General features: G+C 40.5%; 2 protein-coding genes across 5 annotated transcripts in view; one reads left to right on the top strand and one right to left on the bottom strand.

Annotated features, from left to right (window-relative positions):
• Window positions 1-8287, top strand: part of LOC115242849 (negative elongation factor E) — a 9340-nt gene extending 1053 nt beyond the window's left edge. Inside the window, exons 2-4 of one of the 3 annotated variants that reach the window (XM_029819411.1) lie at window positions 221-711; window positions 836-1081; window positions 8150-8287. In XM_029819411.1, the coding sequence (XP_029675271.1) occupies window positions 221-711; window positions 836-1079 (735 nt within the window). In that variant the 3' untranslated portion in view covers window positions 1080-1081; window positions 8150-8287. Of the gene's footprint in view, window positions 1-220; window positions 712-835; window positions 1082-1660; window positions 1997-8149 lie in introns of those variants that run through there. The other 2 variants (XM_029819412.1, XM_029819410.1) reach the window with 2 other exon arrangements.
• Window positions 1456-12505, bottom strand: LOC115242848 (apoptotic chromatin condensation inducer in the nucleus). 2 transcript variants are annotated; one of them, XM_029819409.1, is made up of 4 exons: window positions 10871-12505; window positions 8166-8517; window positions 3383-6964; window positions 3009-3189 (listed from the first exon to the last, which is right to left on the bottom strand). In XM_029819409.1, exons 1-4 carry the CDS (start codon window positions 11035-11037, stop codon window positions 3172-3174), a joined length of 4119 nt encoding a protein of 1372 aa, XP_029675269.1. In that variant the 5' UTR covers window positions 11038-12505; the 3' UTR covers window positions 3009-3171. The 2 variants fall into 2 exon arrangements, with proteins under 2 accessions (XP_029675268.1, XP_029675269.1); XM_029819408.1 differs by having other exon boundaries at window positions 1456-6964.
• Between the last annotated feature and the right edge of the window lie 469 nt (window positions 12506-12974).

The following is a 12974-nucleotide window of genomic DNA, read 5'->3' as shown; positions in this document are numbered from 1 at the left end:
ACGATGATTTGCCGTAGAGAGATAATTTTTCATATATATATATATATATATATATATATATATATATATATATATATCTTTTAATTTATTTAATAGATTGTAAAGTTAAATTTCTAAATTTATTTGCAAAAGTAAAATATTATTCTCTAAATAATAATTATATTTACATACATCTCTTTGATTATATTTTCATTCATTATCAATCACTTTTTGTTTATAGAAAAAGGCACTGCAAGATTTAAAAGCCCCTAAACAGGAAGTAGAACGTATTCCTCAAGTGCCAAAACGGCCTACAGAAGCAAGAGATGCTCGTGAAGTAGCAAAGAAATTAATCAAATCTGGTGTAATCACAGCTCCAAAGACACCTAAACGACCAGAGCAAACTTTTAAGAGATCTCGCGGACTAGAAAGAAAATTAAACAGTACAGAAAAAACAGTTAGTTCTTACCAACCATTCTCGGCGACACAGGAAGAAGAAGAAACAGAGGCAGTGAGACCAAGAGTAAAAGATTTGTACAATAGCTTTGTTGGTGCTCAAGACACTGGAGACAGGAGTGTCAGCGACACGCAATCTTCATCTAAGCAAGAGGTTAAACCACGTGCGGGAAATACAATATTTGTATGTGGCTACAAGATAACAGAAGATTATCTTAAGAAACATTTCCAAAGTTTTGGAAATATTGTTAATATTTCAATGGAAGTAGAAAAAAAGTAAGTACAAATTATTTTTCCTATATATATATAACAATATCGATTCAGAACAAATATATTAAAGATATTTTTGCAGTTATATAATATAAGTAATAATTCTAATCTTTCTATGCTTTTTTCTTAGTCGTGGCTTTATAACTTTTGAAAAAGCTGAAGCAGCTGAAAGAGCAATAAGTGAAATGGATGGTAGTATGGTCTCTTCGATCCAATTAAAAGTATCATTAGCAAGAAGACAACCTATAATAGAGCCTGTGAGTGATACTATGTCTAGTTCTATGTGGTCACCAATTGCAGCTAACTATTCACAAAAAAGCGCACATAAAGACAGACGTGATCTTAAAGTGTATGAAGAGGATCTTTTTCAGTAAATGTAAGTATTTTTACATCACTCGTAGTTTTTCAAATGTTAACATTATAATTTTGTATGATACAAAATACATTGCATATTTTATATATATAGTATATATAGGAACTTTCCTTTTAATTTATTTCTACTGTTCAATGACATACACAAGCGCGAACCGCGTACGTGTGAGCTCGGCGCTTCGACTAGCTTCGGATAGCAGAAGAGGACAGATATAATGCTTTCTGTCTCTCTCCTTCCTACCGAGCCGGCAACGAAGCCGACGGGCGACGGTGCTCGCTTCTCGATTCTTGATTCTTGATATGCGTTAAATGTTGTTTTCAGCCTTTTCGTATAAAATATTGATAAAAAATATATTGTATTTTATATATATATATATATATATATATATATATATATATATATATTGTATATATAGGAACTTTCCTTTTAATTTATTTCTACTGTTCACTCTTTCATCTCATTGTGACACATTCTGTGTCATTATTAAAGCAATAAATTTGGATATATAGCAAACAATTTTCATGAGATTATAGACATATATGTTTTTTTTCTGTCTTACTTGCTTTTTTTTTAAATTGATAGTGCACACAATAACATCTTATATATGTATATGTATCAGACTATTAAAATACGAATGGGAACTGAAAAGGAATTTAAGAACAAAAAGATTGCTTAACAATCTAGCTAGGATAGATACAAATACAGATTTTTTACTATATATTTTCTTTTAAATTAAAAAGAAATTTTATTATTATATATATTATATTATCTGAAATATTTAATAATCTTTTTACACTAAAAATTCACTTGTATATATCATAAAATAGATAAATTGGACCGAATTGTTGTAAATAGTATACTTCAGGTATTAATTGTACATTTGGCACAATGATAAAATTACAATTTGTTTGTTACAAACCTGGCATTTTGCTTTATTTTGAAGCTTGTATAAGAACTATAATACCGTTCCCCAATTCCTTGCTTTGTCCTAGTCTGTATTTTTTTGATTATTTTCTTCAACACAATTATTGTTATATAAAACAAATTTATACAAGAATATGAAATTTTAATTTCTACATACCAATGAACTATTTATGAATATGTGTACATATGATGTAGGCAAACTGGATTGTAGAAAATATATTATTGAGGGGGATTAAAGTAATCCCAATGGTGAAAATGTGTTACAGTTTGTGTGCTATTGAAATAATATATCAACAAGCCTACGATCAAAAGTAATAGAGCACATATTACTAGTTCTACTTCTCTAATTTTTTCTGTTGTGTCATCTATACTTATTCTGGACATTAAATACCTTGTAAAATGCCTCATGGCTTTTATACCGGCCGATCGAAGAGCTCGGAGAAGCTGCTGTGTAGTGTCTATAACACCAGGTTCTATATTAATGTGTCGATTTGTTTCACTCAGAGAAAAAAATTGCATTGGAATTTCAGAGGCTGGAAAGGCGATTAAGTGAGTTGCGTTTAAAGGAAAAGAGGATACTGGGGATTCAGAGGATTCCCTTTGTCTCTCTCTAAGGGATTGTCCTGTATCGGAAGAATGGGAAATGACGGCACGCTGCGGTTGAGCGTCCTTAGGGACACTATGTCTCGTGTCCGAAGAATAGGAAATGATGGCACGCTGTGGTTGAGCATCCATAGAGATACCGTGTCTCTGTACTATTGATTCAGGCATGTCGGGGGTTACAGAGATGGCTGGTGGCAATGAACGGACTGGGGACGCGGTTTGCCGCGTGATACCTTTGCTAGGTGAAGGGGATCTAGACCTTGACTTGCGAGGAATCTGTTCTTTACTATCAAACAAATCATCCATGCTGCCATGAAGACTCGTAGATGTTGTGCTCGGGTCGGCAACAGTAGTAGTAGTAGTAGTAGTAGTAGCAACAATAGCAGTAGCAGTAGAAGCAGTAATAGTAGCCTGGATAAAGCTACTCGGAGGTTCGGCGACTCGCGTTTCAACGCGTTCTGGCGACTCTCTCGATTCGGAAGGTCGAGTTGAAGGCACATCCGACGGAAGATACGAGGCACGAGATTCGTCGACGTGAAAATCCGATGTGGTTTGCGAACTCAAAGTTAGGGGATGTTCGGAATCTAAAATGTGTAAGGACTTATCTTGAATATCTTGAGCAACTGTGAGCAAATGTGTGATGAATTCGTCTTTATCCTTGGATTCTAATTCATCTATTGCAAGTGTTTGGGAGGAAGGGAATTCTTTGGCTTGAGCAACTGAGAGAACGTGTGATATCTTTTTGTCCTTGACATCTATTATGTCTGTTTTAACAACCTTTTGATCCTCGTTAGTCTCCGCCTCCTTGCCTTCCGCGAACGTTGGTTCATTCACGATGGCTTCGTCAGATTCTGCCACTTCCCGCGAATCTTCTTGCGAAACAGATCCCTGCTCTTGAATTTGACTGTTGTCCGTCATAGCAATGTCGGTTATTTTGCGACTCGCGGACTCCTCGCTTTCGCGGTGTCTTTCCTGCACTACGGTTTCCAAGTGGCTTCTAATCGCCATCAGTTCCCTGATGATGGCTGGCGAAAAACTCTCCTCTACGGAACTTGTGCCACCCCTCAATTCCGACGCCGTAATCATCATTGCGTCCACTTCAGACGCCACAATTTTGTGCGCTTCTATCTGTGATACGCTCAGCCGATCGACCTTCAAATCGCCGACTTCGAGACTGCTGATTCTCAACGGTTCGTCAGGTAGCAGACCTGAGGATCTGATCTGAGGTCGCGGTTGCGATTCTTCCGCGACGCGTTCTTTCAAATGCGGCACCGATCTGTGCTTGTCTTCTAAATCTGTTTCTCTTATCGGCGACGGTGTCGTCAGTGACATTGTGTCATACGCCATTCGAATGTCCTCTTCTTGCCGCTCTTCTTCCTCCTCTTCTTCTTCTTCCTCTTCATCCTTTCGTATAAACTGCGATATTGGTAGTGGCGGTACGGGCGGCGTGCCTGTCCTACTTGGGCTGGGTATGCGCTCCATCGATACCATCACTTGTGAACCTGATCTTGAAGGCGTCACTATGAGTTTCGCCTGAGTGATCTCCTCGATCACCATATCATCCGGCAATGGATCGGTTTGTGTCGCTGCCGTCGTCTCCATTGTCTCTGAATACTCGAATGGGGTACGAGGTCGTTCAATGATTGCATGCTCTTTTCTCGCCCTGGGTGGTCGCGGCGGTGCCGGAAGCGGTCGGCCTTGGATCTTGTTAAGCATTCCACTGCGGAGATCTCTGTGCTCGATATCTTCTGCGTCAATCTCGATGTACGGCGCGGATTCAGCGGGTGCTAGAGTCATATCGATGGTCGTTTCCGATGCCACGCTGGTATCTCTCGTTCTGGCGGGTCCCAGAGTGCTGTACGCTCGTTGAGGTCGCCTAGGCGGGGTCGGTCTTGGCGTCGTAGCGAACTTGTTGCGTTTTCTCCTAGGCGGCGGTGGTCTAGGCGGTTTCTCCCGCTTCTCTACGATCGCGTAACCGGATAAATCCCGCGCCGAGTCGTTCTCGTCCTCTCGCGGTATGTCCTCCTCCACGTAGCCGGCTTCTGGCAGAGACTCCGCGCCGTGCGATGTCCTATCCTCGTCGGCGGCGACCGACGTCGTCCTTGAACGGGATCGTCTCTTCGGCGGTACTGGTATCGGTTCCGGTGCGGATTCCGCCCGTCGGTGCCGCGCGTCTAAGTTTACAATGTTCTCGCGACTCGCGGACATTATGACATCACGCTCAACTAACGACTGACGCGATCGCGATGATCTCATCGGTATCACGGGCTTCTTGAACTTGGCAATTTCGATTTCCCACTCGTCATCACGATGACCATTGCAGATTGGTGCACTTACATCGCCATTTCTCCGGTCCATCATCGTCTCTCGGTGCGAACGCTTCCTGCGTACTGGTACGGCGGGTGGCGTGGCTGGAAGAACGGACGAATCGAGTATAGCAGACATCGAGGGAAAGAGTATCGATGTTTCCATCGGCGGTTGCGACTGACTGCGTAAAGATGATCTCGACTTTCTTCGCGCCGGTTTTACCACGACTATGTCATCCAATGGTTCCTCCGATGGTTCCGGTTGATTCCCCTCCGTCTGATATACCACGCGATGTCTGGAATCGCTTCTAGAATCGCTTCTCGTGCGTTCACGGAACATCTCGTCCACGATCGATGCCTCGCGACTGCGTCGAGCTGCCGCCGCGCGTTCCCGTTTCGGTCTAGCCGGTGGTATCGCTTCGATAGACCGCTCCACCGCTAATCCTTCCTTATGTTTCCTCAAAGTTCGCGTTCTCATAGGACGTTGAGGCGGCGGAGTAGGTGGAAGCTCGTCATCCTGCAAGGCGCTGACGATTTTCGATTTGAGAGCTTCTCGAATCTCGTCGGTTAAGTAATTGTCTAAGTTTATATCGTCTTGACTGATACCGCTTGCCCGCACGAAGAATTCATCAGAATCAATCTCTTCTATGACTCCTCGACGCCTTCGATCGCAGGAACTACCACTAGACGCTTGATGTTCCCGATCGGATTGCATCGAAGAAGGCTCATGTTCCTCTTCGCCCTCCTCCAATTCTCCTTCTTCATCTTGCTCCTCCTCAGACGCCATTTTATGCGGTCCATATCGTCTCGGATCTACGGCCATGAATGCTCCATCGTATCCTTCTCGTTCCAAAACTCGCGGTATATCCTCGTCCAACGATAGTGACCTAGGAATTGGTCTGAATTTTCCCTCAAGCATCATCTCTTGATCTGCGTGCCAATCGTCTCGCGTCATCGCATTTTCATCCTCTTCGATTTCATCTCTGTGAACGCGTTTTATTTCTCGATCGTCATATAATTTCGGGTCTATCACTTCTTCCTGTTCGTATGATTCTTCCTGTCGTTCCGACATTTTATGGGTTCTCCTCGGTGGAGCGAGATGCCGATCTGACATTTCTGATGACTCTTGCTCATAGTCCATGTACTGTATCTCTTCTTCATCATACTGTTCCCGTTTTCTCGTATCCTCCCACGGGATCGCGCGAGCTGCTGCCAATATCTCCTCTTCTGTTCTGGCGGACAACCTTGGCGGTTCTTCTATCGAACTCTGATGCCACGGAGGAGAGCCATCGCTCGCCGCTGCCTCTTCCTCCGGACGACCATGAATATAACTCGAGTTCCCGAAACGCTGGGTCCATCTGGCGCTGAAAGATTTCCCTTTCTGAGCACGAGGAAAAGTCGCACTCTCCGCGGACTGAGTCCTAGAATCTTTGGGCGAGGATGTCGCGTATTCACCGCGCTTCTTGGATTTCTTGTCGAAAATGCGCGGATACGTGGCGAAATCGAAGATGTTACGCTTGGAACCGGCGGTAGACTCGGTCGAATGTTGCTGTTGTTGCTCGCGCAGAGAAGGCGGACGTTTGACGCGAGCAAGCGCGTCTGGCAAACGGATGTTGGGCTTCTTGATATTGAACTTTGGCCTCTCCGGCAAGTGGAAGCGCGACTTATCCGGGAAACTGAATCTTGATCTTTCCGGCAGATGAAATTTGGATCTGTCAGGCAAACTGAACTTTGTTCGATCGAGTGGCAGGCTGAATTTCGCCGTCTTCTCGGAAATAGACGTTCTTATCCGGTCCATTCTGCTGGGTCGCTTTTCCGCCGATTTGCGAGATTTTTCCGATTTGCCGCTGCTCGCTGCCGTCGATCTCGTCGTCATCGTTGTCGTCGTTGTCGTCTTCTTATCAGGCTTCTGCCGTTTTTGCGGGAACGAGAATGTGGGACGCTGAAAACCCCGGAGCCGAGAGCGCAGCTTACTAGCCTGCGTCTTCATACGCTGAGATAAGCCGCGAGCGCCGCGTCGAAGCGGCAGTTCCTCCATCGCCGACGAGTCTACCTGGAATAACAAATGTGTGCTTCCATGAGAAATGATGCGGGTTAAAAAAAGAATTATCTAATTTATAATTGTCTCTTAAGATACTTTAAAAATTAAAAATATATTAAAAATTAAAAATTTCCAAACAAAAACGTATACTATACTATGCAACGTAATACAAAGAGTAATTGTAAAATTTTTATATTGCAATATACTTTTTAATATTAATTACTCTATGGCAAAAACTTTTCTGCTTCATAAAATATAAAAATTGGCACACTTATTGTTAGATATTATAATATTGGTCAAACACAATCCTCACTTTGAGGTCACAATGAAAATGAATTAGTATCGTGCGAAACGTTCGACATGCAATGCCATTTAGAAACACGCAAAGTACATTAAAAGCGCATATTTTAAATTACTATGACATAGCTAATCATTTTAATTAATCGCAAAGTAAGCCATATATTGACCGATTTAGGAATTTTTGAATTTATCTATTGGATTCACCGCAATTATCGCAAAGATTTTCACAAAGACGTATCACAACAATTTGCGCGAGCTAGTTTATGTTCTCATTGAAAAATACCGGCAAGGTCGAAGAATGATTAATATTTCGACGGGCCATACATATTTTTGGATCCGATTGCACAATCGAGAGAGGCTCGAGCTTTCTGGAACGTGTTGCGAGTAACGCGGTTGCACATTCGGACAGTGACACGTTCGTGTCTCTTTTTTACACGAGTTTCGCTAAATATAGGCTCCATTCGGCACGAGTGATGGACTAAAGACAACAAGATTAATCTCACAAGCCTCGTGGTGTTTTTAAATTCCGGGGGTTTCCATTGTGGTAGCTATATTTAACCGCTTTTTCACGTTATCCTTTTTTATTCAATTTACGAGGAAAGAGCCATGGCAGCCTCGATTCTCGAGGATGAAGTTACTATTGATTCTTTTGGAAATCACTTTAAAGAAAAAAGACAAATCAATATTGTATCAATATATCGTTAATATATTTAGTTCCATTATAAATTATGTCTAGTCCTGATGTAATAGATATTATGTGATGGACTTTTTGGAACTATCTTGATTTTTGTTACATTTCTTCAGAGGTTGTTTTCAGACTAAACAGATTTTTCTGCGACAGCAAATTTTTTTTTCCGTATGCACTTTCCTATGAATATTCATCTTTTTCCGGCCAAGATCACGGGGACATTACCTGACTGGTATTGACCTCGCCATCGGTCCTGGACTCGGTGTAAGGAGTAGGCGCGTCGAGAAATCGCTCCTCGAGCTTGTCCTGGAACTGCTGCGCCGTGGGCTCCTGCTCCTCGGAAGTGTCGCCGGTCCCACCGAGCTCGCGGCCCTCCATCGCGTTGTCCTCGATCTTGCCATCTAGTGGAAGGACCAAATCGCCGTCCAGGATCAGCTCCGGTGGCAGCCGGCCCCGGTCGTCGATACTGTCGTCGCTGTCGGCGACGGGCATCATCACGTCCGTGTCGATGATACGTACGACCGGCGCCATCGCCGGATGCGGCGGCGGCGGCGCGATCGGTTCGTATTCGTGCTCGCTGTACCGAGAGAATTCATGCTTGTATCTTATTATGAGAGTCGGATACAATTAAAATTCTATATTACAAATAAAAAAGTTCACTTTTTATATGTATATAGTTTTGCGTGCAATTTGCCATGCCGCGCAAGTGAATGTTTGTCTTCAACGAGATGCAAGGAAATATCTTTGTTATACTTTGCACTGTGTGAGTTAGAGATCTAAAAAACCGCCTTTCCCATTAAAAAAAAGTTACACCAGTAAGAAAAATGTCTACGTTTAATTAATGACATGGTTATTTGATAAATATGTTATGGCCATCAGCGCGATTATTGATAATGTTTGCCCCTGTGTTTAATCTTCATAAATTACTCGAATGATGGTGGTAATTACAATGCTGTTAGATATAAAATAAAATAGAAACTAATTAATTATGGGAAATATTATAATTATAAGCAGGTTTTGCTTGACAGTAGAGATTTAAAAAACCGTCTTTCCCATTAAAAAAAAAAAAAAAAAAAAAGTTTTTTAAAATTATTTTTTAAAATATAATATCTTTCTTTATATTTTTTTTGTTAACATAATAAAAAAATCTAAAGTTTTATATTTTTAATTAATTTTTTTTCGAAAGTGGTTTTAATGGATTAATGAGGCTATTGCGGCAAATTATATGATTTGGATAATTTTCAATTAGATACATAACAAAAATTTCCATTAATTAAAATAGTAATTACATAACTATATAGCCAATTGGAATGCGAGCTACATTTAAAATAATAATGGTTAATTTAAGTCTATCATCTAAAAAGTTAAAAATAATGAAAAATCAATTTGCAATAACCAAAATATAAAGATATTAAATATCTGAAAACAACAATTTTGAAAAAAAGACGTTTGTTATTTTTTTCATTAAAAAAATCGTTTTTTATGAAAAAAAAAAACATTTTGTTTTTTTTCTATTTACATTTCTAATGAGAGTAGAAATGTCGAACGAACAAACTGCAATCGCACACGACTAATTTATTGTCAGATGATTTACGATTCGCGCGTTAACATCATCGAGATGTTCCAAGTAACAATTAAGATGTCTAAGATGTAAGTTCTAGTACCGAAAGTGGTCACGATATTCGTATGAAAATGTCATAATAAAAAATACATATTCCTCTTTCACAATCTATCATCATATCTATAATAGATCAAAATACACACTGGAATATCACATGTATATAAAATTCATTTCAAACGTGTCTCTTGCGTATTTTCAAGAACAATGTATCTTCTAATTTCTTCCATCCGATCATGATATATCGCCCCACATGTTTCGGTGATCTCTTTTTGATCTCATGGGACCAATGCAAACAAATGCAGGACGAAATTACACAGGATATCTACATCGGAATGGTCATGTCGATCGAACAAAATTCATCAACCGATATGTCACTGGTGTCACTGGTAATTTTACGTTTTGTTCGTTTTGAATTCACGAATCGAGTAAAAATCGATATATTGTACCTTTAGTATCCCTTTAAATTGAGTAGTAGTATTTTCCGGCATTTGCCGTAGACATTGTACTTTATGTTTTTTTATATTTTCCAAAAATATGTTACTCACAATTTTTGCATTTAAAGAATACAATTGTAACTCTAAGTGAAAATTTTTTTACACTATTTACTTTATAAAGCAGAAATTGAATGTGAATTCGGTAAGTTGAATTTTCGATGTTACAGATACAAAAAATGATATAAACATTAGAGACGCAGAGATACCTAAAAAACATCTGAAATTTTTCAGATTTGAATTTTTCAATTTTTATACAAATTTCAAAGATCTTTCTATTTCAATGTTGTTTAGAATACATCTTTTATCATTACAATTGTTACGTCCTCGTGTGAATAAAAATCGAAATTATTTTTGCGTAACATCGAGACAACATCTAACTCTGTAGCATCGAGATTCAGACTCACTGAATCACTTCCGATGTTTGCTGTAAACGCGCTCCATACAGTATCCAATACACGGTCTAATGGTTCCACGTTGGATGTTCATCCCGGGGAGGTCATGGCGTATACCGATACGCGGATGCGGGACGCGGGTTGCGGACGGGGAACTGGACTTGGCGGATTTGGGAGCTGACCGAGCTTTCTATCTATAGCCAGCCGGGCGAACCTTAAATAGCCGCGATGGTCTGCGACGTGGTTTCGCACGATGTAACCTATACCCGATGCGTGACGAAGAGGACAGGTGGGTCAGATAATCTCGGGGATAATATCGCGAAGGCAGAAAGACTACCTTACATCATCCGTGTGGGCGAGGGTAGATGATCAATGTGTTTAGCGCCAGTTTCGACATCGGTGGTAGAAGAAAGATATACTGACCTGCAGCGGACCGCAGGTGGCTGCTGCATCGTCCTGGATGATGGTCTGACGAGAAGAGCACGTCGTTCCGGCAGAAGCGAGTCGCTCTGGTAGTACTGACAACCGCAACGGACCTCGCGTCCGAGGCTTGACGTCGACGAAGCGCGTCCTCGTTGCTCCGGCTCCATCCCCACCCCCGGAGAAACGACGCCGGTGATCCACCTCCAGTCTTCTCTTCCTCTGCCTGTCTACTTGATTTGACGTCGACGATCAAGAAACGACGACGACGTTTCGTAGTTCTTTCCGAGACGTCGTTCACGAGACGTCCTTCGTCTCTTGATCGAAGAGAAGAGGAAGAGAGAGAGAGAAAGAGAGAGAGAGAGAGAGAGAGAGAGAGAAATAATATGGAGAGGAGGCTGAGCGGTCGCTAGAGGAGCCCGCTGCAGCGGCTCCTAGCCGACTCTCTTCTGTACCCTCGGCTGTCCATCGCGAGCGCGACCGGAGCGGACATCAAATTATTTATAGCAGCCACCGGTATTCGGTGGGCCGCGACACTGTCTCGAGAACGCCCGAGTCACCGGATCACCTGGTGCATCTGCGGTCGTCGTCGCAGTACACGTGTACCGTCGTGACAAATTTTATCTGGTGCATCACCGCGCGCGAGAATATTCGGGAGGCTGATCGAGAGGCGGTGTTTCTTCTCCCCTTCATCTAGTTTTCGTTTGGTAGAAGAAATCGCGTCATAATTGGCTAAGTATCAAAAATAATGTATTGTGTTAATACGATATTTGTTGTCTCCAGTTATTGAGAAAAGCGATGAATTGATGTGACTGTGAAATACGACATGTACATGATTATTCGAATCTACTGTCGTCGTTCGGTGTAGAATTTCTCAACGATAAAATACATTGACAAGTGCCGCTAACACAGCACGAAATTAGGGTACAGCTGCGGTATTCTACGTTACATTAGCATCACTTACCGCTGTCTTAATTATCGAAGAAGGTCACTTGTGCAATGGCAGCAGTATAAGCGATTCAATAATTCTTTCGCGTTATTTAAATTATGTACAAAGTCACAATTTTTTTTATCGTTTCCATAAAAGAAATAAAAGAAGCACGATTCTTACACGAGATCCTCGATTCTTCTAAAATCCTCTACTTTCGCTTATTAATTATTCTTCAGAGATCTGCAACTAGTAAGTTGAACGTGCATCTTCGGTGTTTTCTCGAAGCAATTTTGATTTGAAATGGCAGGACAAAGATCGTGTGGCTTGATTGAAAGGTGAAATGTTTTCTCCTCGGACAATCTCGTTGCAATGACACGTATGTTTTCGCAAATCCAGCATAATACGAAGAAAGCATGAAGATTCGGTATAAGATTGTGTCATATCTTGATATTCAATGCCAACATCGCGATATAATGTCGTTGATGATACCTAAACAAATATGAAATTTGTGTTAATACGCCTCGGTCAATGTAAAAATAATTTGTAGAAAACAGCCGTGCAGTTGCGCTGTGCATTCTTCTTGAAATCTGCATTTGTAATTGTACATATTCGTAAAATGTATATATAAGTGTGTCTCAAGATTACCGGCATATCTTTCACGTCTTGAAAAAAAAAAAAAAAAATCGCGTCGTTATTTTTTTTTTGTAAAATATAAACTGCATACACACACAAAGTCATCTTTATATATCTTTAATCATAATATATAAATAATATAAATTAATCTAATATATAAACTAATAAATATTGTCGACGATACATCGTTTCTAAGAAACTGTTGAATTTGATTTAAGAAGTGAGAATAGAAACAAGGATAATTTTTTTGAAACATCCTGTATATATATTGGACATTCTATTTATGAGTGGTAAGACCGAGAAGATGAGTCGAATATAAAAATAAATCGAGATCGATCATCCAAGCTTAAAAAAGCGCCAAAATTATTATTAGCTCTTCAATTCTCGAGATCTTTATTTTCTTGTAAAAATAAAATTTCATATAAAATAGTTTTATTATATTTATTTTATTCTACATTTCCGATTTTTATTTTTGCATGTAAAATTATCTATAAATTCTCGGTTACCATTTATTGTACGAAACATTTGCATATAAATATGTAA

Source organism: Formica exsecta, unplaced genomic scaffold (assembly GCF_003651465.1).
Source record: "Formica exsecta isolate Colony F162 unplaced genomic scaffold, ASM365146v1 scaffold654, whole genome shotgun sequence".
NCBI classification, from domain to species: domain Eukaryota; kingdom Metazoa; phylum Arthropoda; class Insecta; order Hymenoptera; family Formicidae; genus Formica; species Formica exsecta.
This window is presented reverse-complemented; position numbering and strand designations above follow the sequence as displayed.

What these genes read in the sequence shown, in the direction of transcription:
- LOC115242848 (XM_029819408.1), bottom strand. Translation starts at nt 11,037, where the DNA reads ATGGAGCCGGAGCAACGAGGACGCGCTTCGTCGACGTCAAGCCTCGGA. An exon ending in CCACCTGCGGTCCGCTGCAG is followed by an intron (nt 8,518 to 10,870) that starts GTCAGTATATCT and finishes CTCTCGGTACAG; the next exon opens with CGAGCACGAATACGAACCGA. An exon ending in GCGAGGTCAATACCAGTCAG is followed by an intron (nt 6,965 to 8,165) that starts GTAATGTCCCCG and finishes TTGTTATTCCAG; the next exon opens with GTAGACTCGTCGGCGATGGA.